General features: G+C 33.5%; 3 protein-coding genes across 7 annotated transcripts; 1 reads left to right on the top strand and 2 right to left on the bottom strand.

The window, feature by feature from the left end:
* Positions 1 to 681: 681 nt before the first annotated feature.
* LOC114751766 (uncharacterized) lies at positions 682 to 6272 on the bottom strand. Of its 2 annotated transcripts, none has more exons than XM_028940436.1 (7): positions 6014 to 6272; positions 5247 to 5678; positions 5087 to 5139; positions 3703 to 3740; positions 2852 to 3170; positions 1603 to 1913; positions 682 to 1341 (listed from the first exon to the last, which is right to left on the bottom strand). In XM_028940436.1, the coding sequence occupies exons 1-7, from the start codon at positions 6024 to 6026 to the stop codon at positions 768 to 770; spliced, it is 1740 nt and encodes a 579-aa protein (XP_028796269.1). In that variant the 5' UTR covers positions 6027 to 6272; the 3' UTR covers positions 682 to 767. The 2 variants fall into 2 exon arrangements, with proteins under 2 accessions (XP_028796269.1, XP_028796268.1); XM_028940435.1 differs by having other exon boundaries at positions 5247 to 5661.
* Positions 6273 to 14330: 8058 nt separating this feature from the next.
* LOC114751758 (RING-H2 finger protein ATL3-like) lies at positions 14331 to 15950 on the top strand. Its single transcript, XM_028940426.1, has one exon. It carries the CDS (start codon positions 14693 to 14695, stop codon positions 15629 to 15631), a length of 939 nt encoding a protein of 312 aa, XP_028796259.1. The 5' UTR covers positions 14331 to 14692; the 3' UTR covers positions 15632 to 15950.
* Positions 15951 to 19470: 3520 nt separating this feature from the next.
* LOC114751746 (ubiquitin-conjugating enzyme E2 34-like) lies at positions 19471 to 23997 on the bottom strand. 4 transcript variants are annotated; one of them, XM_028940416.1, is made up of 11 exons: positions 23901 to 23985; positions 23755 to 23810; positions 22468 to 22610; positions 22023 to 22077; positions 21408 to 21446; positions 21208 to 21271; positions 21053 to 21114; positions 20914 to 20953; positions 20701 to 20728; positions 20375 to 20466; positions 19471 to 20065 (listed from the first exon to the last, which is right to left on the bottom strand). In XM_028940416.1, the coding sequence occupies exons 3-11, from the start codon at positions 22522 to 22524 to the stop codon at positions 19774 to 19776; spliced, it is 729 nt and encodes a 242-aa protein (XP_028796249.1). In that variant the 5' UTR covers positions 22525 to 22610; positions 23755 to 23810; positions 23901 to 23985; the 3' UTR covers positions 19471 to 19773. The 4 variants fall into 4 exon arrangements, with proteins under 4 accessions (XP_028796249.1, XP_028796248.1, XP_028796250.1 ...); XM_028940415.1 differs by having other exon boundaries at positions 22468 to 22607; XM_028940417.1 differs by having other exon boundaries at positions 21408 to 21434; positions 22468 to 22607; positions 23755 to 23997.
* Positions 23998 to 25275: the final 1278 nt, after the last annotated feature.

The following is a 25275-nucleotide window of genomic DNA, read 5'->3' as shown; positions in this document are numbered from 1 at the left end:
AGTTAAAGCAGTGTAATTTTTTTGCCGCTGAATTGATTGGCATGGAGAGGACAAGAAAGGCCCTCTTGCTTTGCAGGAAATGGATGAGCACTGGTCAGTGGAAGCTCATGACTTCAAAGGCTTCCAACAGGGCTGCAGTTCATGGGGTTAAGTTGCCTGTACCTGATGCCATCAATGTAACGAGATTGATATATTTGTGATTTATATCTGTGCTAACCATTTATGAGATATCGAATTTTTGTATTGTCTTCTTTGGGGACTGAGAATTCCGTTCTGTGTGGTTCTGCAGAAGGACGAAGTGGAAAGGGAAATTCAGAAAGCGAAAGAAGAGAGAGAAGCCAGGAGGAAACAGATTGAGAAGACAGTGGAATCCCATGTGAACTCTTCCCCCACGTCTGATCATTCTTCTGATGGATAGATTTTGTCGTAGTTGGTCAGGACCCAAACGAAATCAGCATTGTGCAGTTCAAATAGATGTGATATAAGTTGTTGTCTATGTTATTTTTTATGACCCTCCTGTCCCAATCTATTGACTCTTTTGCTTCTCTTTTTCAAATATCAAAGACAAGTCGCAAGAGAGAGACTTCCAGGTTGTCAAGAGTAACACAGAAAACTTAAAGCCATGGGAACCTACACATTCACGCACGCACACTTAAGAGGGAAAGATTGAAAGAAGAAATGAGTAAGAAAATAATGATGACAATGAAAATTAATGAATTGTGGTATCTATCATAGCGTTTAAAACTGAACTAATCTTTATATCATTTCTAATGAGTTTCTTCAACTACTTCGACCAGTCTTCCACGAACCCACTTCTTAGTTACAGTAAGTGATTTTGAGGGCGTTTCATCTTTAACAGATTGAATTTCCATCCCTGGAGGAGATGGGTCTGCCTTGTGCTCCATGCCCGGGTCTTGTAGGGTTTCCTTTGGTTGATTTGTTGAATCCGATTCACTTTCAAAACTCAAAGCAGAGGAGGCAATATCGTTGGTGGTTGAAAGGTGAAGCTTTAGATCACCATTAATTAACTCATGCAGGGGAAATTTGCCATCAGGTAACTTGTAATCACTTGATGGTAATGCTTTGTGCCCATTTACTGGGCCAGTATCTGATTGGTTTGAAGTCTCCAGTGTTGCACCTTCTCCCCGATCAATCTCGCTCAAGGAACCAGAAGAAGAAACAGTACTCTCAGTTGCAAGTTGTGTTTCAATGGATTCAAGTGATTGAATAGCTTCATTTATAAGCTTTCTGGTTTCTATGAGGGAAGCTTGTGCAATAGGACTCTTGGTTGCAGCAACCTCAAGCGCGTTGGCAGCCTTCTCAGCTTCAGCAATTAATAGTCTGCACAGTTGCATATCATGTCACGAATATACTAGTTAACTTCATTTGACAAAGCTTTCAAAGCAGATGATTCAATTCGATCACAGTAAAATTCATTAATCGTTAAGCCATAGTTTAAAGTCCTTAAAAAGAGGAGGGAAGTTCAATGAAGGCATAAACTTTGGACTTTGGGTCTACACAGAAACTCAATAGTAAAATTCAATTCAACTGAGAAGTAAAGGAATAATATTCTGCCACGAGTGCAAGTAAAGATGAATTTACCTTGCGCGTTCAACGGCCTCAGTCTGTTTGGTTTCTGCAGCAGCTCTTTGTGCTCTGATGTTCATTATCATGTCAAACTTAAAACTCGCTAAAGGATCCTTGTAAACAGGAGATTTTCTTCTTCGCAGCTTTTGAGTAAGAACTCTCTCATTACTCTTGGCAAAACTTCTAGTTTCACTAGAACTTTTCTTTACAGAGTTCCTCCTAGGGGATTCTGTACCATCGCTTGGCTTTCTCCTTGGTTTCCTTTCAGTTTTATCAGAAGTACCATGATACTTGGCCAATGCAGAGCAAACTCTTTGACGGTATTCCTATTTGAAAATTAAAAAACAAAAGTAGGTCAGGAAACATGCTAACAACTCTAGCCGGTGATGACAAAATTAAAGCTCAAAATTTAAAAGTTAAATGATGGCTTAAGTAAGAAGCTCAAAATATACACGAGACCATCAGAAGAAAAGAACAAAATAAACGATGTCAAACATATCTGTTCCACGATCATCTTGATGCTGGATAGGAGTACTTTGAACGAATAAACCATTTGAGAAACAGGATAATTGAATAAACGAAACTCAGTAGTCATATAGATAAGGGTCGAGGGGAAGCTGACGATAGGCAACACGAAAATGTGCATGGACTTATACCAATTCTTGGCAGAAGACAATGGTAGACCATAAAAGTGTAATCAGGGAATAAAATCTCCATCTAAAACACGCAACCTACGTTTCTAGACGTTTAACCCCTCTGACTGCAGCCTTTTGACATGTGAAACAAAGATCAATTGGCAACAGAATAGTGAAACACTTAAACTACCACTCAGCATCATATCGCAAACTTTTAGGTTTCACATGAATTCGAACAAATATGTTTGAAAGGAAATCTTAAGGGGCATGATCATAAAAAATTGGCGATGTTACGACCATACACAGAGTATTGAACATGTGGGTCCGGATTTAGATTTAAAGTATCATAAATATCAATGCACAAATCTAGAAGCTGTAGTAACCAAATATAACTAATGCCAAGGTGAGAGATATGCAACAGTTAATGGCAGGGAAATTAATTTCTAGCCACTTCTACGAGACATCACTAGCGTGCTGGACGGGTAGCCTGTTCATTACTACCCTCTTTTATGTGACCTAATGTGCAAGGCTGGCAATCTGTTAGCTAAGTGCAATAACTGGCAGAGTTTGGCGTGCTGTGAAAGTGGAACCATAAAGCATGCAACTTCAAGGTGTTGACATATGCTTACGGGATCGGCCCATTTTGCAGAGATGGCTTCAGCAATCTTCCTTCTCTGCTCAAGAGATTTGGGTGCTCTTTTACTATGAGGTGCCCTTTGCATAATTTTCCTTTGTTCAATACTCTCGAGCCACTCCTGCTGCAGCTGTTCATTCAGAGTTTCATAAGATTTCCATTGCATCTCTTCCTCGCCAACAAAGCCCTGTCTAGAAGCTTCTGCAATTAAATTCTGCCACTCAAAGATACAAGCTTCCTGCACCATCCTTTTTGCCATCCTTCTTTCCCAACCCTTTCTCACTCCAATGCCAATCTTCTGTCTTGTTGCCATGCTGCACAACCAATAAAGAAGGCTGAATTCAGTATAATGCACGGAGAGAACAGGTTATCATCAAATGAGAGTATTTATATCAAAATAAATAGGTGATAGGCATCAAAGAACTTCATTGGCCTAGTATAAATTTAGGAGCTTTTTCGCACGCCATCATCGTTATTCAAGTATCTTGGATGTCAAGAAGTATATGAGATTCTAATGTATTCTTGTTCATATCTAAAATGTCTGGTGGCATTCAAGGACTATGGTTGAGACGAGCTCCTTTTTAGTGGCATTTCATATCACCAAAAAACTGTGGAGATCTCACATCCCTAAAGTTTTAGCCTTGAACCCATGGCACATAAACCTTACATGTCATGCGTCATGCACCATTTCTTTCACAACTTCAATTGCCATATCAAGCATGAGAATCTTGAATCCTATGGTATCCATTCGCGAAAAAGGAAAAAAAAACACACTATGGTGGGTCCAGTGGACCAAATGGCCCCTCAATAGTAAACAAGTTCAAGTGAGGCAGCATATATACTCACGTTTGTGCGTGTCCAAGATCAACCAACTTCATTCGGACCTGCATCACAGAATTTTGTCAAGAAAATTAATTATTGGAATAATGTCAGCCAGAGTGAAAAAAATCTAATCAACAATCCAAGTCAAATACATTATTAAAACCTGACTAGTCGAGTAATGTGAACACTAACTAATCCCCATCGATAATTGCCATTAAAGTTACAGCTCAACTAAGAAGTTGTTAAACGAAACAAAGGCCAGGTAATAGATGCAAGATTTGAATTTTAGAAACTACATTTTCAGATATGCTCAATCTGGCTAGCCAATAAGACAAAGTTAAGAATTAATTTGACTCATTGAGGGGGTGGGGGATCTTCTATAAGTACATTACTTAGAAATTGAAAAACAACCAAAACTAGAGAAGTCATCAAAGATGAGCTTACTTTACTTGGGTGGGGTCAGGGAAACTGCTGGAAAGAACATTTTACTCCCTCCTGGTTCACGAAAATTGTCACCTTGGAGTTTTTCTGATTTTTTAAACTATTTGTCACTTTAGAATTTCAATGAAGTATATTAATTATTTGTTTTACAATTTTACCCTTCATTACAAAGATGTTGGAAGGTGGAGTACACACATATAAAAAGGAAGAATTATAATCAGGTCCCCAAGAAAGGATTTAATTACCTTAAAGTCCATTGACAAATGTAAGCAATGACAAATTCTAGAGTAGGAAATAACAATAAGTTCAAACTGATCACTTATCATTGGGACTTTTTGATAATTAAATTTCTTCCTAGGTACCTCTTGGTAATTCTCCCTTAAAAAACAACTATCAGATAGTGTATCTAAAAGATTATTTAAGACAAGTGTGTTTTAGTAAAGTACCATTAAAGTTTGCTATGATCCAGGTTATATAATTATTATTATTCCTGGTTTGTATAACAAAATCCCAAAGGGGTAATTTTGTGAATCGGAGGGAGCAATATATTATATCAAAATCTGGAATAATGCAGTAAAGGATATAAGGAAATTATTATTAGCATCAAAATTGTAGCTATGGAATTGTAGTTGTCATTATTTTAAAAGTGCAAGTCACTTATATATGTGCTTTGAGAGGGACAAACTTAACAAAAATAGGAATTGATTTCCTGTTAAGAATATGAAAAATATAAAAGGTTCCTAGACTTCATTTCTTCAAGTTATAGTCCTTTGCAGTTTTTCCTATCAAGAAAAATTAGGCCACCATGAAGAAGTAGAATCAATGTCTGGTCTGCCTGAAGAATCTAAATCCGTTGCTGGTGAGTGATCATGCATTGTAGAATTTTCATAACACAAAAAAAAAAAGAAAGGAAAGGATGTTATGTTACTTGATATCACAATTTAAAGACATTCTTACATGACATCACCTTTGGGTTCTGCATAGCCAGCCTGGTCCTTTCCCTGATTTTCTGTAAAGTTTCTGCAGACAAAGTCAACATTTGAAAAGATTTTAGAACTCGGAAAAAAGGATAGATGAAGATATAAGTCACTGGAAAGTGAAACAAGGAACTACAATGATTAATTTACCAGGACTATGCTTCCTGCCTTTGTTCCATGGTGTGTTTCCTGAATTTGCTTTTGAAATTCTCATTCTTCTCATCTTCTCCTTCTCATCAAGTTCTTCTGGCTCCTCATTACAAGAGTCATGCCGAACTACAGGCCGGTTAGAATTTACACCCGCATCTGAGTCCTTAAAACTCAAACATTTATCTTCATCTGCAGCCAATCTCTTTGGTTCAAGAGTAGCAACTGCTTTAATCAACAGTCTGCCCCTCGACCACTCACGACGTCCCTCATTGAATCTCACCTTTTTAAACTTTTCCAAAGATTTCCAAGCACAAGGAAGCCTCAGCTCTTTACCATATGTAAACGAAATTGATGCTATTTTACCATGAAGAGGCTTTTGAGCTCGGAGTGAACACGAAGTATAGTGGAAGTAGGGCTGCGCATTTGCGATCTCTGGTCACAAAATTCAAAAATGGAAGGGGGCAAAAAATCAAGAATGAATAGTATCATTATCTGCTAGAACTAATAAACAAAAAGAATGACTCTGAAATTAACGGAGGTCATTTTTTTTGCCATAAGAGGAAGTCAAATTCAAGGATAGTAGAAGCCGCCGGTACCATACGATATATTCAGATGATGGATACAAATGGCTCTTTAAGCTTAAATCCTCAACAGTTAGTCAAGAACACATTAACAGAAGTAGAAAAAGAAATGGAAGACGATAACAAAGGAGAGAATGAGCCAGAAAAGCACAGAACAGAAAGAGAAAAGGGCGTAGGAGAGCGTACCCAGTAAAGGCATGGGAACTCATTCAGCAATCTACACTGACATGAAGAGTGCATAACTTGGAGGAGACAGCATCAACTTATGCTCCTTTTGGAATCGCTCTTGAAGCGTTGAACTGAAGTGACTGAGAATTGAGTCACTACAGAAGAAGTATATGCAGTGAAAGCGAGAATCAATCTACACCGGGCAGAGAAGGCTAAGCCAGTTAACGGGGAAATGCACGACGCAGGAGCAGCCACGCACATCCACAAGTGACGAAGAGCGAGCCAGAATTGGATAACAAAACGAGAAGAGTACTCACTAGGAAAGAGCCCGCAAATCCCAAAGCCAGCAGATATTTCTTAATTTCTACTATTTATATTTATTTTGATTCTAAATATAAGAACCCAATTCACTTTGTCTCTCATATTTATGTATTTTTTTTCAAGATAGTCTTTCTAATAATTGTAGTTCCAGCTAGTTGATTAGTAAGGATATTTTAAAAAAGACAACACCTATTTATTACAAATAACTAACTTAAATTCTTTCTTTAATCTCTTCAAATTAGTCAACTGAATCTTATAATTAGGATCGGAGGTAGTATAATCTTCTTATATGGGGCTTTGAGTGGTATGGGCCAGAATTGGATTATTGAACAGTGGGCCGTTGTGAACGCACTGTGGAAACACACTTCATGGGCCTTCTATGCGTTTTCAGGATCCCTTTCAAAAACATTATGCTTTGCTAGACACAAAATTATTTTCTGACCAAAAAGACAAGGACGCAAAATTATTTAAGCTAGCTCGGGGAAAATATGAGTCTTTAAACATTTTATAATTCATATTTTTTTTGAAAAATATAATTTATATTTTTTTTGCTAACTACGGGTATCCTCATATTTGAGGCACTCATATTTCATATTTGAGGCATTGTAATTTATATTAAATTATACTGAATGAATATTGATGTCATAATATTGGGCCTTTAGTGTATGGGCCTAAGATAGAAATAGGTAAAAAGAGTCTCGGCAAAAGAAGAGAAATTACTGTGTTTTTGAGTGAAGAAGAGAATTCACTGTTAATGTAACATCAATCATAGCTAAACTTAATGTAATCTTATTGGCGTCAAAATTAAATTGAAGTATAGTTTTTAATCCAAAAATAAAAAATATGCAATATCATGGTATTGATTCAATATATATATTTGTCAATAAAATTATATACATGTTCTATTTGCTAGAGAACCACTCCAAAAAAAATTTTTTAAAAAAAAAGGACGCGCATCATCGTATTCTTTGATCTAAGCATGATTCTTGAACGATCTCGAATGAAAATATTACTCGAAATATTTTTTTTGCTAAATTAGAAACCATATGCACATCTAAGCACTTAGATTATTAAACTATGAGAAGTGCCTAGATACCCATCAACATTTTTTCCTGTCTGGATGGAGTAGCATGTTCTAAGTTTTGTTTAGTATTTGATTCCTCTCGCATGTTCATTTCGTTTACTTATTTGAAATAAAAATAGGAGTCTAAATTTTAATTAAAATTACATTATTCTATCATCACGATACAGGAGAATATATTCACTCCTCACTTGCATAAACAAAATTAAAGGTCAAGCTCTTTTTTTTGCGCTTGAAAAAAAAAAGTTTTGATAAATGATAAATCTATCCAAAAGTTATCGGACCCTTATTTCAAGTTTCACCCTTATAATTGCAAGGGAGAAAAATTGTGTCAGATATGTGAAGGAGAAAAAGGGGAAAAAAACAGAGAGAGAGAGAGAGAAGGGAAGGAATATTTTGACCTTATCTAATTAATTTCCGGCTCATCTTTTGCGGCCCCGCCCCTAGATTAGACGTGTCACTTTATAAAAAGCATACAAATTACAAGCTACAGATCCTCGTGCCGTGGAGATTTTTTTTTTATACAAAAAGTAGAGATTAAAACATTAAAATACGTATTATAATAATTATTATTATTATAAAATTACCGTCTTTGTCTAAGGGTGTCTAAAATATTTTTCACATAAATCAAAATAAAACTCTTTCCACATTCTCACTTCATATATTATAAAATTATTTTTAAAACTATGATTTAATTTTTACTTAAATACTCTCTAACACTATGTGCTGTTGCAAAAAATTTATCAGTACCATTTGTTAGATTTCTACCAAGTTAGCCACCTCGCCTGTACATTTGTGAAGATTATGCCTGTTTTATATTTTAGCCTCTTTAAACATAAAAATAAAAATTTATAATTTTTTAGCAAAAAAATTAAAATTTAAAATCACACAATGGATAAAATAAATAATTAATTTATATAGATTAAAAAAATTAGTTAAGTTACTTATTTATAAAAAATGTGTTAATTCCTTCTACAATATTATGTTTTAATCATTTGCAATGAAAACTAAAAAAATAGTTATTTAATATATATTATCAATATATGGATAATAGATAAAATAAATAAATTTATAAAATTCATAAATATAAGACTTCTTTTATAGTGTAATTTTATACTACAAAATAAATCTTATATTTAAAATTAGAAAGAATAATATATATTAGTGTCATTTAAAATTAAAATAAATCATATTACAAAATAAGTTTTATATATTAAGACTGAAAAGATTAATGTATATATATCAGTGTCATTTAAAATCAAAATAAACATCTTAATTAATACTTAAACTAGCGCATATGACATATGTACTATTTCTAATATTTAATATAAACTAAATCTTATATTAATATTTTGACACAGTATTTATGTTTTGCGTGCATAAAATTTAAATAAAGTGGAGTATTGAGTATGCACTGAGCAGCAGAGGGACATGTGCTGCATCGGCCATAATTGCATCTTTATGAAAAGCCTACTTTTGAGGCTGATATTAAGAATGAATAGTCTGCTTTAATTCATTTTTACATTTTATATATAGCTTTAATAAATTATAGTATTATACTACCCCAGCCCTCGCCCTTATATAGGTAATATTCACTTTCAAATTAAAAACAATAAAAAAAATATGCATGCCACTTAAAGTGAACTAACTAGAAGTTCAACTACTACCCAATATTAATTAAACTGATCCATTGCTACTTCTGAATTCTGATATTACACATATTGGCAGAGGGTTTTTTTTTTTTTTGGGGGGGCATCAGAAGTATTTAAACTCTTTTTTTTATTTATAGTTTACCCTCATTATTTGAGCTCGTCCAAATAACATTATCTAATAGGTTTAGATTAAAACGAGTGAATACAATTGTAATACTCCTCCAATCTTTAATATAAGACCTATCTAACTAATCTGATTAAATTAAAAAAGTCAGATAAGTTAATTAATTATAAAAAATATGACATATTTTTTCTAAAATACCAAAATCATCTTCTTTAGTAACCCTCTTCTACTTAATTATGTTTGAGGGGGTATCTATAATGGTAATTTTAAAAAATTGATAATCATGATAAATATGTTTTATATTTAAGACTAAAATTAACTCAATAATTAAGTTCTATATTAAGGATAAGAGGAGTAATTCAGTTCCTTGCTTGCGTTAGGCAAAACAATGTCATTTTAAAATTGTAATCCGATAATGTGACATAATGAATCAAATTAAATAATTTTTTTCCCGACAACAGTACATGGAAAACCCGCAAAATACGTTAAACTCGTTAAAAATCTGGTAAATTCAAAGTACGCACACAAATCTTTTATGTGCTTATGAATTAAACTATATAATTATTTGAAAGTAAGTTTAAATCAATATCGTAATTAATGCACAATTGTTTTTTTTTTTAAGATAGAAATTTTTTTGGGCCGAAAATTGAAAAGACAGAAAAGGTTAAAATGGCATGAATGGCTATAATTGGGAAAAGATCAAATAATGATTTTGTCGAAGACTAGAAGCAAAGATCTTGACTTTGGGGGACGGGTGAGCCAGCTTATACCCCAAATCATGGCAACAAGTGCGTTTCAATTTTAAATTGCGTCTAGTTCCTTCTTCAATGGGACCTTTCAGCCCCTTCCCCCCCCCCCCCAATCCATCCCTCCATTTAAATTAAATTTTATATACTCTCTTGCAGTCCTACATATAATTTTTATTTTTAAAGGTGAGCCTGATTTAAAATATAAGTTTTATTTTTGAGTTGGTCTAAACATTTACTATTCTCTCTTTTTTTCATATTTTGCTTTTAGTTCATTATATTTAGTCCTCTCTCTCTTATTAATATTATTCCCATTTTTTTATCATTTTTGTCATGTATTGTCTCTCATCTATGCTCTTAATAAACAAGAGTAAGTTTTAAAAAATTATTTTAAATTTATTTATTACTTTTAACTAATTTTATCGATTAGGTTATTTAAAACTTATATATGATATTAGAGTGAGTGTAAATTAAGAAATTGTTTATTATGAATATTATGCGCACAAGGAAAGCATAAAAGGCATCCAGAGCCTTAAAAAAAAAAAACAAATAGTCCCTCTGATTCTCTGTAAAATATTTTTAGAACAGTTAATTTGTTAGCCATTGTACTTTACTTATTTTTTAGTTAGATCTCTGTAATTGTTTATTAAGTTTTTATAATTTTATGAATTATAAACATTAGTTCTCATGCTCATAATCTGTTGCTACATTAAATTTATGAAAAAAAATGTCATTGATAAAATTATCTGAAGAGGCAGAATTAATTTAACTATATGTACTATAAGTTAACGTGATGTGGGATTGTGCATTATACGAATTCTTAAAAACTAATCATTGTGATATGTTAGAGTTTTTACGTTTTACATTGATTAAAAAATATTCGCATAGCAATTTTTTTTTGTTCGAACATGGAAAAAGTTAAGGGACAAAGATTTGGATCTTCTTATATTGGCCTGGAAAGAAAAGATGGGGGAGAATAAAGGATGTGTGCATGTGAGAATACCAGACAGAATTAAAACATCTAAGAGTTAATGGGATCGGCTGGGGTGACCCCTATGCCTTTTAATGTCGGATAGGCTAAGTCAATTTTCTTTTTCCTTTTTTATTTTAATAATAATTTATCACTTAGGAATCATGGCATTTCACTATCATTGGAATCATTAAGTCCCCGTTTGGCATGGCTGAGCGATGAAAATTTTCCATAAGCACATTTTATATAAACCGAGATAAAACTTCTATCTAGAACTGGGAATCAGGGCCGGCCCTTCATGGCTGATGGGCTTAAAAGGGTCGGCCTTTCAGAGCTGAAATTTTAAAAATACTCCAATTTGCTAGGCCCGGCCCTTAAACTACAGGGCCAGGGCTGGCCCGCGGGCTTTGGCCCATTTAAGAAAAAATACTATTTTTTATATTTATCATATTTTTTTATAAAAATATAAAAATAAACCAATGAAATTAAAATTAAGTCACAAATATAAAATATCATCATATATAAATATTCATCAACATCTAAGAACATCTAAAACATTTATTAACAAGATAACAACATCTAAAAGTTTTATCTATAATGCAATTGTGCAATAAATAAACACTATCATTAATCTTTTGAAACTTCATCATCATTATAATTAATTACTTTTCTTTATAAGTATGATTTTCTTTCGTAACAAAAATATCAAATTTTTCTTCTTTATAAGAATTTTATTTTTAAATTTTGCAATCTAACTATTATTTTACTTTAATGTGAGAAACATTGTTATTGAAACTCATGAATTTTTAATTCAAATTATAGAATCACAAGTATATAAGTATAAAAATATTCTATTATCAAATATATATATAGTTTAAAAATATCAACGCATATAATATAAATCAAATCACTATTAAAGTCCAAATTAACCCATTTTTTAAAAATTTAATTAGATAAATTATTGTCTAAAACTAAATTTAATTTTAAAATGATAATAATAGCTAAATATTTGAAATATTATTAACAATGTAAAAAATTAATAACATTAATATTATATAAAAAAATTAAAAAATAAAAAAATTATAAAAAGGCTTAAAAGGGCCGGCCCGCGGCCCTCCAGGGCCTATTTATCATTTTAAGAGAAAAATATTAAGCCCGGTCTTCATAATTTCATGGTCTAAACGGGTCGGCTCGACAGGCTCGACCCGTTTTCCCGACTCTACTTCTATCACATATTTACCACATATTTCATAAATTATTATTAAAAAATTATTTATAAACTGTTGCAACCAAACCTTAAATAAGTTCAAGAAAAAGCAAAAGTTATCAGCATATCATGCGCTGTGCAGATATGGTAGATATTGCCCGTTCTTTTCATCACAAACACGCACACACATATATACATGCTAAAATTATTAATAATAACAATAAAATCGAAAAAATAGTTAAATGCTTCTGAACTAGTCAAACCCAAATCAATTCCCTGATTAGAAAATCCTCGGATAAGTTCTTTGAACCAGAATGAGTCCCTTGCGTCAAAAATTTGCTTAGCACTTTGAGCAAAATTCACAAAGATCGTTTAGTTTACTCACACACACACATCCACAAATCTATTTTAAAACAGTTTTAAGCCTGAAGGAGATTATTTGAGTATTAAACGCAAAAAGAAAATTCATATACAACCTCCATACAACTTCATATTTGAGTTTTGAGGTTATTATAAAAAGAAGAGTGCTAAGAAGGGAAAAGAAATAAAGGGGTTAAAAAAAAAAACGGAGAACAAATAAACTTGGAAACCGTAATAAAAAAACAAGCCCTTAAAGGCGAAAAAGAAACAAGGGCATCATTATTTTTTATTTTTTATTTTTGCTATTAAACCATAAGTGCCATCTTTATTCTAATTGAATTGATTTTATGAGATATGTGAAAAATAAATACTCTCTTCCGTCTCCGGTCTGAGAATTAACTAGAGAGTTTGATTTATTTTTAAATATAAAATTTTGATTTATTTTATTTTTTATATTTATAATTTTTCTCTCACTATGGGCATATTGATTGTGCATATCAGGTAGAGGATTTTTATCGAGAGATAATTATCATGCAAATAAGCATGGAGATATTTTAAGGAAATCCATCCATATTTTTTCTTACCCAAGATAAGTTTAATATATTTGATTATATATGGGTAGAGGATGTAAATAACATACTACCTCCAGTCCTTAATATAAAACCTTGTTTGATTTTTATTTTGGTCCTAAATACGAGACATCAATCTACTTTGTCTCTCACATTTATATTTTTTTCAAGGTAGTCCTTATAATAATGATAGTTTCAGCCAATACAATTGATTAGTAATGATATTTTAAGAAAAACAACACCTATTTATTAAAAATAACTAACTTAACTTTCTTTTTTAACATCTTCAAGTTAGTTAACTAGCTCTTATAATTAAAATTGGAGGTAATAATTAGATAGGCATTGACTTGAATCTGGACTTATAAAAGAAGTTGAACGATGCAGCTCTTATTTTTCCTTTCAGTTTAACGGTCACTCTAATTTTGTCTGATGGCCATCGTTTGGTGTCAGTTTGGATTAGGTAAAATAATTGTCGTCGAGGTCAACAAGGTTGGCCAATTTTGTCATTTTCTTTTCTTTTTTTTTCCTAAGTATAATTTTTAAAAAATTAATAGCAAGGGACACTACAAACATCTTTCAATGAGAATCAACACCAATTTTCTTCAAAGCACTGAAGATGAGTGGACTATTGTAATCAAATTTCCTCCGTTTACTAGACTCAATTTTAAATCAACATTAAAGATAAAAGCATCTACCACTTAAATTAAATGATAGACTTTAAAGGTAATGAAAGGCAGTATTATTTATTTTCAATTAAAAAGAACAAGCTCAAATCTTCAAAATTAAAAAAAGTAAAATAATATAAATATAGAATTTGATTAAAGTTTTTATAAATTCGAAAGAATACATGTTAGCAAAAATTGGAAAAAAAGTCAACCATTAAAAGTCTTATTAGCAAAAAGGACTAAATTTTTATATACAAAAAGCATTAATACTTTGTAATTTTGTAATTTTTGTACATAAGAGATTGCAGGTGCATTGATTTAGGCCGTTTTTATCATTAAATATTTTAATGTGGAGGGATGTTTTTCTCAATTTTTTTTATATTATATGAAACATAATATAAATTTTGTACATAATTTGTGAATGATTCGACTCAATTTAAATTTAAATCTGATACGATTGTATACGCAAAAAGCGCGATGGAAAAAGACAGGCGGTGGAAAATGGAGAAAGGCACGGCGGTTTGATTTTCAACAATACGTTTGTAATTTCCCCGCTTTTTTGAAGGGATCCACAACCACATTTCAATTAATTAAGAATTTGTGAGTTAAGAGTAGACTCCAATGCCGTCATCTTCTTCCTAAAGTCCAAGTCTCAAGTCCATTGTGCAGGTTCTCCTACTCCTCCTGCTTCTTCCTCCTTTGAATTCTCTCACGTTTTCGCTTACTTCTTCGTCCTCTTTATTCTCTGACATTCTCATCCCCAGAATCAAAAGCTAAATCCATCTCCTCCTCTTCTTTCTCCTCCTCCTTGCATTCAAAAATTCACAGAGCTTCAAAAGTTTGGACTTCTATGGTTTTCTTCTCGAGAACCCACAAATTCGAGTGATTTTCCTTCGGGGGTTTTTATTATTCGGTTCGTTTGCAAACTTCCCGGTGGCTTTAATTTGCAGCCTCCAAAAGGAGCTTCTTGAATTGCCAGAACATAAAGGGTAAGCCAGAATCATGGGTGACTCATTAGTGTCTAATGACAAATTGGGCGAATCTCCCGCAGTTGAAGTGACGGGAAAAATCATGGTGCTGGCTATAATAATCCTCTTCATGGTGGTGATTTTTGTTCTGTTTCTCCATCTCTACGCCAAATGGTTCTGGTGGAGCATAGAAGAAACCACTCCTCCACCGCCTCGTCGGCGCCGTCGGCGCCGCTTTGTCTTCGCCCCTGGGCAAGATCCGGCGATTTACGGCGGCCAGAGAAGTGGACTCGATCCGTCAGTGCTTTTGTCCTTGCCAGTATTAGTGTACCAACCTGAAAATTTTAAAGATGGTTTGGAATGTGCTGTTTGCCTCTCTGAGCTTGTGGAAGGAGAAAAAGCGAGGCTTTTACCCAAATGCAATCATGGTTTTCATGTGGATTGTATAGATATGTGGTTTCAATCACATTCTACCTGTCCACTTTGTAGAAACCCAGTTGCTTCTGAACCCTCTAAATGCAATAGCAGTTCAAGTGTTCGAGAAAATTCAGCAGAGAATATTGGTAGCCAATCACAAGCAGCGGAAAATTTTCAAAATTCAGCTTTAGCTGCTATGGGTGGTTCTGAGTCTCCAAATTTTCCAACTAATGTGTTGGTTTGGGGGAACCAGACTCAAGTTAGCTCTATTAATACATCTTCGGAAGAAGAGGGTCCTTCCTCTTCTTCCACTACAGCCAGCAGTAGCAGTAACAATAGACGCCATGAAATGATGGTGATTGATATACCGAGTGAGACCAATTCTTCATCTTTGTCTCCTTCTGCCAGCAGGTTTGCTGAAGATGAGCTGAAATCACCAATGACCACAAGACTGAGGTCACTGAAGAGGCTTTTAAGCAGAGACAAAAGGTTAGGTCCTTGTAATCCTGGTCCTGGCTCTATAGATGTGGAACAGGCAGGAAGAGGACAGAGCTAGTTATTTGTATGAGAAAATATGTCTGTATATTTCTTCTTCTTCTTCAATAGATCTGCTCACATATATTGAGGCAGCCATTTGCAAAATATAGGATAGACTCAATAGGAAGAAGGACGAACTAATCTCTGAAAGGTGACTGTCCTTGAGAGGTTGGGTTCCTCCGGCTGTTTCCGAGAGACAGCTCTTGTTATAACATGCCATTATCCATCTAATCCATGGCGAAGATAAATTCTCAGATGGTAAATTGTTATGTGAATCATGAATGGTTGGAATTTGGATGCTTGAAAAGTGAATGATAGTAATTTAGTTTCTTCAGTAATTTATCTCTTATACTGGTTAGTCTGTTTCTATTTTCTTACCAAATGATGGATGAGAAATTGCCTAGAATCACCGATACATGTTGCTAGAAGTAGGATTCAATGTATCCAAAGTAATTGTTCTAGTTCAAGTTTTGTAAAATAAAAAGTAAAAAGGAAAAATCAACCTTTGAACCTTTGAGCAGGAGAATCTGTCAGATATACCAAATTAGCTCTCACCCATAAAAGTCGTTAGTGGTATACAGCTGATCATCCCCAATCCCCAGGTTGTGAACAGTGTTTACCAGTTTATCGATCAATTTTTTTCTGTCTGGCTAATTCCCTTATAATTAGGGAATTACGTTCTCATCACATAATGTGAATTGAACTCATATTGGACTCTTCAACTAACCAAATACGATAAAAACTACGCAATTCACCCAAAATATGGATGTAATATGAGATCAAGATATAATAGTAACGACTTACTGTACAAGCTTGCAAATTGGAGGAAGTGTTGAAATTGAAAGCGTGAATGATAAAAGAAAGGGGAGTTTTGGATAAAGACATCGGTCTTTTCTGGAATGAGGCAGAGAAAGGAAGACTCAAGACAGGAGGGGGAAAAAAACATATCTTGGTTCTGGGACATCATTTGATTTTTTTTTTTTTAATTTTTTCCCATACATGAAACTCGAAGAACAAGCGGCACTGTAGAATCTCAAAAGTTTGATTTCGTTTCTTCGTTTGGGGCTGCGTCCTCGATTTTACTAGGGTCACATGTTACCTACCTACAGAATAGAGTAGTATTTCTTTCTATAAACACCAAAACATGGGATCCTATCCTTGGCTTAAATTTTGTTTACAGGATAACTTTTATATAACTATTACATCCATCGTTTGTTCTTATCCTTTTCCCTGAGGACCCCATTCCCAAAAGCCACATGCATCTCTGCATTATTGCCCTCTTAAACTGCACAGAAGAGAAACGATACGAGCAGGGAGTCATGTTGCGGATGGGACCTATATTCGTGTTTCTCGTATCTCTATCCAAGTGTCACACATGCATCTCTGATATTTAAAAAAAAAAGAAAAGAAAAAGGACAAAAGTTAAGTGTATTTATTTATATCCAAGTGTCAAACAGGACGTTAGGCTCCTTATGTTGAAATCTATGTCATTTTCTGGCTGTACTAGTTTCAGATAACATGAGATCAAGATTGAGAGTGCAATCCCAATTCTCGCACATGGGATTTTATGTTGTCTGCTGGTTATTAATTTATAGTTAAGTCTTGCTGCAAGTGGACAATATACTTGAACATCCTTTAGATATCAGATTATATTCATGAGTTGATAACTTTGATGATTCTCCAGGTTACTTTGACATGGTTTAGGGCCTGTTTGGATGACCCAAAATCATGGTTTAGGAAGCAAAACCATGGTTTAGATGGGATGTCACCCAAACAGCATCAATTTTAGAGAAATAATTTAAAACCATGATTTGGGAGCCCAAAATCATGGTTTCAGAAGAAGTGAATTCATTCTGCTTCTAATTCAAATTGAAGAGTATGATTGTTCCTGTCATAGTAGATCTCAACAATAATATGACTTTAACATCCCTCAAATATTTTTTTATAAACATATTTAATCTTATATCTTATAAATATATATACACATATTAATTATTTATTAATTATATTATCTTATGTGTTATTAATTATGTTGGTAAAAAATATATTATTAACAATTTTATTCCTTCAAATTAAAATATATCATAAAATCTATCTTTTATATAATTATTATATTAACTTATGCCTTTTTTAGGAATTTGTATATATAAAAAGTGCTTCTGATGACAACTATCTAAACAATCTCACTTCTCAGAATCACTTTTTTCAAAAAATTTATTTTTCACAAAATCTATTCTCCACGAGTTATTCTCCAAACTATATTTCGGTTTCATCAACAGCCCCTTAATTCGTACTGTCTGTATATGATCTGAGTATCCTATTGGTGTAGGTCATACATAAAAGTGATGAAAGAAATTCATTGCATTATTGGTGGAGGTAACATGTTACTAAGGAACTATTGGCTCCGAGGGAGGTGGCGTGGGAAGGGTGGGAATCAGGAAACTTGGACTGATCTAAAACCTTAACAATGATCACAATCTAGCTTTAGGCTTTAGCTTTTCTCAGAGTTGTTGGGATGAGACAGCGAAAGATTAATAATAAATGACATGTCCCAAGAGAGCAAAGAAAAAGTGACTTAAAATTTTGACCAGAAATAGGACACTCTGCCAATAATGCGGCAGAACAGGACAGGTTTGAAGACGCTGAAGGGCTGTGTTAATGCAGAGCAACTTTTAAATGCAGTGTTAATCATCAGGATTAGTTTGTAAAAACTCATAAAACACAACAAGGAAACACTAATTAATGTTCACAATAAAACGAAAGAGGCAGTTTTCTGAATTGGACCTCATGGGATGCACATATTCAAGTGATCACGTAATTTGTTCTGAACAGCACATGGAGTGCCTTGCCGGTGGATGCACATTCAAGCCAAGCCATCAGAGCTGACCCCAGTATTTCCCTCGACCTCAAGGACGTCAGATTTATGGGACAACATTTAAAATTTTAAATACGCGTATATTATTAACTTCTGCATAATAAAATGTAAACAATTCACATATATATAAATATAGTACTATGTCATAAAATTTATAACAAGTTGAACTACTTCTAACTTGGGATTTAGGAAGTGTATCTAGTTTTAAACCTTATGTAACGCAAAAGAAAGTCGCGTTATTATATTTAATAACTTTATGTCTCGGAGTATTTATTTTTTAAAATAAATATTGATGGTATATTTGTAGTAGAAATTTAATTAAAAAAATCCTAAATAATAATTGTACCAGAAACATGTTAATGCTTGGTTTGAATGATAATCGATGGTGGGTTCCATTTCCACTCCAAGCTTTCTTTTCCTGTCAGCTTTGCACCGCTTAATCATCCAAGGATCGTACTGCCAATTCTTGCTTTCCTTAACCCTTTTCCTATACCCTATATAATACTAGTATATCGACTGCGCCTATGTGAATGTTACTCTGCTCCCTCTGGGCTTGCTTCCTCCTAGAATCAATCAGAGTCAAATGAGAACTCACAAGGCCATGCTGCTCAAAATATACAAAAAGAAAAAGCATGCAGCTACCACTTTCGGTTTCACTGTTAATTGTCTTGGTTTTGGGGGCGAAATAACAGCAAACAGTAATGTCCATAGAAAATATTACATATTTCACGGCACATTCTAAACAGGTCTATAGTCTTATATTTTATGTAAAACAAGGTTGTGAGCACGCGCACAATGGGACAGAATATCTAACAAATTGACCTCGATGACTCGTTAAAAATATTTGTTTTAGATCCCCACAATTCCTTGATTCCATTTTCCTTTGATGGCTCAAAAAAAAAAAACCTTTTTTTAATCTTTTAAATGAGAGCGCAAGGGAAAAATTTTAATAAATGCTCTAGATAAAAGCTGTTTCTCGTAAATAGCAAGAACAGAAGACTCCCAAAATTCTACCATAAAAAGGAGCGGACGGAGTGTATATGTATTTTGGTTGGCAATTATTTCTTACTTCTTACATGACATCTAGTTGCCAACCGACAATACCAGAAGCCAAACCTCAAAATAGAACTCGTTCGTTACTTCTTAGCGCTGAATCCAAATAGGCAACATAGACACAGACGATCGAAATCAGCATATAGATAGAGGACAACCTCCATATCCATAGGTTCCCTATACAAATCATGTTAAGCGTCACAGTGTCTAAGAAGCATATAGGAAACACGTCATCATAGCTGAAGCAGAGGCAATGCCATTACAACTCCAAAGATGGAAAAGAGTAACAACATCATCCATGTTGGGAAAGATTGCTTTTTGTTCATTCTCACATCCTTCATCCCATCTGCTCTTTTCATGTCTTCTCCCTTAGAATCGAAGACCTTCTCCGTTAAGGGCCTCTGACTTTCATCCTGACATGTCTCCGGTGATGCCCTCCTGGAATCAACTTTCTCAGAAAGCTGCTGCTGCTGCAGCAGGTTGTACTTCTCAACATACTCAGGGAACATTTTCCGGAATGTTGCACTGTATGCAAAATTATCAGACCCAAAGAGAACTTAGAGTGTAACTCCAATCACAATGACCTTGCTCTACAATCCTCCTCCAGTCTTTACTTAATACAAGAGCTACTTAATTAATTTAGACAGATTAATAAAGTTAGATAAATTAGTTAATTATAACAAATGTGACCTGATCTCTTTAAAATAATATTGTATAACATTAGGTTATATGTCAATTTATAAGTTAGGTAAATTAGTTTGGAAGGAAAATAATAAATATGAGAAATAAGGTAGATTACTGTCTCCTACATTAAGGACCTGAGGTAGTACTTACTTCTTGCAATTGAAAGCAAGGGAAGTTTTGGCTAGTCGCTGCTTCTCAGCAGTGGTAGTGTCCACACTACCAGTGGTTGGACTGCTGTCCATCTGCAAAATAGTGCGGCATCTTATTGAAAGCTCTCAACAAAGCACAATCTAAATCTAGCACTTAGGCCAAGTGACAATAAAGATAAGAAAAGAGTTATCAAGTCACAAATAATAATAACATATGCAATTTGACTTTCCTATAAACTCACAGAAACATATGAAAGTGAAGTAACTAACGTCAAAAGATACGATTATTTATTTACTTAAAATATGAATAGTCTACCAGATACTTACCATGAATGAAAGGAGTCCTGTAAGTATGCTGCATTCATACATTGGAAACATTAGTGGAAAGCTATAAAGTAATTTTCAACATCATTTTCTTCCAGATGACAATTGCTTCTACAAAGGCATGTAGTAGGATGACAAAAAATATAATAAAATAGTAAATAATTAAGAAAAGACACAAGGTACATAAATCATCTTCAAAACTAGAATCAATCTGACCTTGATACGGACCACATGGGATTCCAGCTTTCAGGATGAACTGCCAAAGCAGAAAAATCAACACAAACATTAAATTAAATTATAAAAGTATGAGCAGCTCATTATGTAACTTGTGATCCAACAGATTAAAAGCACTTACAATCACTCATAGACAAACAAATCTTTTTCTGAGTCATGAACCGGCCATTAGGCGTAATCATACTACATGATAGAAAGTATACATAGCCAATATTATAATTGACCAGATGTATGAGATGAAAATTAAAAAAGGAATAATGCAGCAAGAAGGATCACCTTATTCCAGGTGGTTTATATGGATACTCAGGAGGAAACTTGATTTTTCCATAATAATATCCACCTAAAATATGAAAAACTACACGTCAAGTTTTCAAATTGGAATAATGGCTTATAAGTAGTACTCTTTCCCAATTACAAAGCATAGAAGGATTAAAAAAGAAAGGTGGCAATAATCACAAATTGCAAAATAAACAAACCTGCAAAAGGTGTTCCTTCACTTCCCTCTAACACATAATCTGAGATATTAGCGAATTATAAATCAGAATAAAAAACCACCAACCAAAGAAATTAAAATTAGCTAGCTGATAGGCCAAGAGTACAAGACGCATATAGTGACTAAATCTCCATTCAAAATAACATTTGCAAGGCTGTGGAAGTAAAAACAATCAAGGGAACATAAATTATTACCCATAATACATAAAAAAGCCATTTTCATAAGCTTCTTTCACAAAAAGTGATAAGACATCATTATCCATAGGCAAATATCGCATCAAATTAATATATAAATATCCATCTAAAATATGTGGAAATAATTTTCTTTTGTGGATAAGAAACTGTAAGATCGCTATTGTGGATTTTAGGTGAGGAAACAAGGAGCAAATAGTTCCCTTCTGTGATGGACACTAAAAAACATCTCAAACAGCAGCCGTACTAATAATTAGGTATAACAACAAAAACATTCTGATTCCAGTTAGTGTAGATAAAACGTTTTGACTCTTAGTAGTAGTGTTGCAGAGTATATTCAAGCAAGAAATGGAAGATGGTGAGGAAGAATGCCCTTCTCTGATACAACATAAGTAAAAAGTACTTACGCCACTCAAGAATATCATTCGGTGAAGGGCGGGCAACAACATGGGATACCGGCTCCTGCAAATTCATAATAAAAGTTATTGCCGAGTTAGTACATAGCTTATATAATTTATATTTGGAAAACTTAATTTAATATCAGTTTATTGATTTATTCATATGGGACTGAGAGTCAATAATATAGCATAGACTGGTAGAATAGAAGATGCAAAAATAATCACTAAATACAGACACATTGCATAAACATCAGAATTGTATAAATGAAAAATATACAGGATGATATCTTCCCTTTTTCTTGTGCTGTATATATCCACGCAGCCACAATATCAACATAACATTTGGACCCACAAAGACACAGACAAATAGAGAGAGAGAGGGTCGTACAACAACAGAACTGTGAATAATATAAAATGAAAAAGCAATAGATTGGAAGAAAGCAAGATGATGTACTTTGCATAGGGCTCTATATTCTTTTTGAAGGCGCTTGATACAAGACTTCTCCGCCATCCAACAAACTTCAGTCAGTAGCAAGAGCAAGGCCCTACACTGCAGTTTTTTTTTTTTCAATTCCTGAAGGTAACCTGTGCTTCCTGCTATCAATTTATTGCGGACATGAATGTCAATGAAAGGGTTGCAGATAATAGGGGGAAAAACCACAAGCAACCTAATGTAATGTAACAGAGCTCAAAAGGCAACCAAAAAACAGTTCCTGGGAAAAGAGATGAGAAAGTTATGCCTAACATTAATAGTGGTGGAAACACACGCACTAATCATCCATAGGTGATAACTATTTACATAGGTGAGTAAAAATAAATGAATCCATAGAAAAACACCAAACAAACCAATTCAGCCAGAGACATGTAATTGTGTAGATAATATGTCTTGCTCTGTGATAATAGAGTTGGTGGAAATTGAAGGAGATTTACCACCAAAATTCCCTCCAAATATTAAAGGTAAAGCCATAGCAGACTATTCCTGTAACTATATAACTAACTCTTCCAGAAGCTTCAGTTGTCAGAACAAGGCCCAAAGACAGTATTCATTAATATCTCTAACAACCTCTTATGGAAAAGACCTCTGGGCTCATAAGTCATAACCGCTACGTCAAAAAAGCCCGGCACTGTGTCATCAAGTCAAAAGCTTGATTTTACCAGCAAGCAAAGAGCAATCCAAGCTCTAAAGTCATTCATTTCTCAAATTACATATGTTTACAGCTGCTTGAAGTTTATACACTGTATTGTTTAGCATAAAAACATTTCTGTTCATATTCACTGTCTGCCAAATAAATAGAGATAAGTATGTTGTTCACACTCCTACGTTTTACCCTATTATCTTAGCTCACTTGTTTTGCTTTACATCTTCAACGGCCTGTTGCTGAAGTAAGTATAAACAAAATCCTGATCCCCAGGGGAAAAAAAGGGAAAAGATAAACTTGGGATTGGGGGAAGGGAGGCAGTAACTCGATTCGATTCAGTACATAATGGCTTTCCCAGTGTTTTTCAAATATTCAACGTAACTTCTACATCGACTAAGCACAAAAAATTATTAACGATAAGCCATGATCAGACTCTAACGCGGACAAAATAAAATTCGAAACAATCCAGGATAACATAAAATCCAGTTACACCACATGAAAATCTCAAACACAACTAATCCAGCGATCATGAGAAAGAAACCCGCGTGCCTGGAGAAAAGATTAGCAATTTTTGTCACTACCCACGAGAGAAGAGAATCTACCTGGGATCTACTCTCCTTCAAAGTGAACCTGAAATCTAAAACAGTAAAAACAATATCTGCAATCCAAGAATTGATTTTTAGCGTTCCGAAGGTAAGAGCACCGAAATTTGGTGGGAGTGGTACTGGGAAGTGGGAAGTGGGGACACTTCAAAACGGTGGCGTTGAAAATTGCAAAAGCGAGCGAAAGTAAAGCACGGTTTCCATCAACGAATCGCGAGCTTTTGGTCCAAGTGTTGTTGTGAGTTCCGGCTTATAAATTTCCCGACCCAGGAAGCATTGTGTACTCCTCTCATCTCATGCTATGACTCGGGCCCAAGAAATGTTTTATGACTATTTTAGGCTTTTAGCCCTACTCTTTGACATCATTTTCTTCGTGCATGACGCAATTAATTTATTTTTCTCCTCTTGTTTAATAAGATTCGTTTGGTACGAAGGAAAAAAAGAGAGAGAGAAAAGAAATTTTTTTACTAAGTTTAATTTAAAAAATTAGAAAAATGTGGTTAAGAACTTTAAGTTAATTTTGCTTGTTATTTTATCTTATATCTTCTTTTTATCAAAATTTTATAATCTATTTTTATAAGTTTTTAAATCAAGCTTATTAAAAAAAATTTTGTCTCTTTTTCCCTTTGATTCTCTCATGCCAAACATAGGGTTAAAGTCTGTTCCGTATAAGGAAAATAGAAAGAACGAGACGAGATGAAAAATTTTAATAAACTCAATTTAAAAAAATTAAAAAAGTGAAGTTAAAAGTTTTTAATTAATTTTAGTACTCTTTTATATTATTTATTCTCTTCATTAAAATTTTAAAACCCTACTTCTTTAATTTTTTAAATAGAACTCATTAAAATTTTCTTTTTCCTTCCTCTCCTCCATTTCTCTCATACGAAGCAGAACCTAAGGTTTTTTTATATAAAAAAAATCTAAACATTAATATATCAACATAATATAGTATTACCAATAGATTCATAGCAAATTTTACGTACTGTGCTAAAAATTATGTCTAATTTTAAAAACATGACAAAATTATTCCCATAAATAAAGTTTGTATGTTTGTTTGGATGAACTTAATTTAAGTAATTATGTGCCGAAATATAAAACTCCCATGAGAACAAAGGAACATATAAAAATATTAATACTCCTCTGATTCTAAATATAAGACCCATTTTATAATATAAATTATGTTACAAAATGGATATTTAGGACCGGAGAGTATAAAATTAGGGTTTGAATACAACTCAAACTTTTATAATTATAAGTTAATTTTTTACATTCACAAATTGAAGGTCCTTAATTTATATTAATCTTCTTATAAATTATAAATATCTTTAATTATTATTTTTCCATATTTCACTCTCGCTTTATATTTTATTTTTTAGTTATTATTATCATAGTGGTCCTTTTACGTCATTCCCGTGAATTAATGGACAGGCACAGCTCACAGTTACTCGGTTTCCACAAGTAATTGTTAATTTCATTAACTTGCTTTCTTACCAAGGAACTCGGCAATAGTATTTATTACTA

This window comes from Neltuma alba, unplaced genomic scaffold (genome assembly GCF_004799145.2).
Source record: "Neltuma alba isolate B1F8T4 unplaced genomic scaffold, ASM479914v2 tig00007094_pilon, whole genome shotgun sequence".
NCBI classification, from domain to species: Eukaryota; Viridiplantae; Streptophyta; class Magnoliopsida; order Fabales; family Fabaceae; genus Neltuma; species Neltuma alba.
The sequence above is the reverse complement of the archived record's forward strand: the minus strand, read 5'-3'. Positions and strand labels throughout refer to the sequence as shown.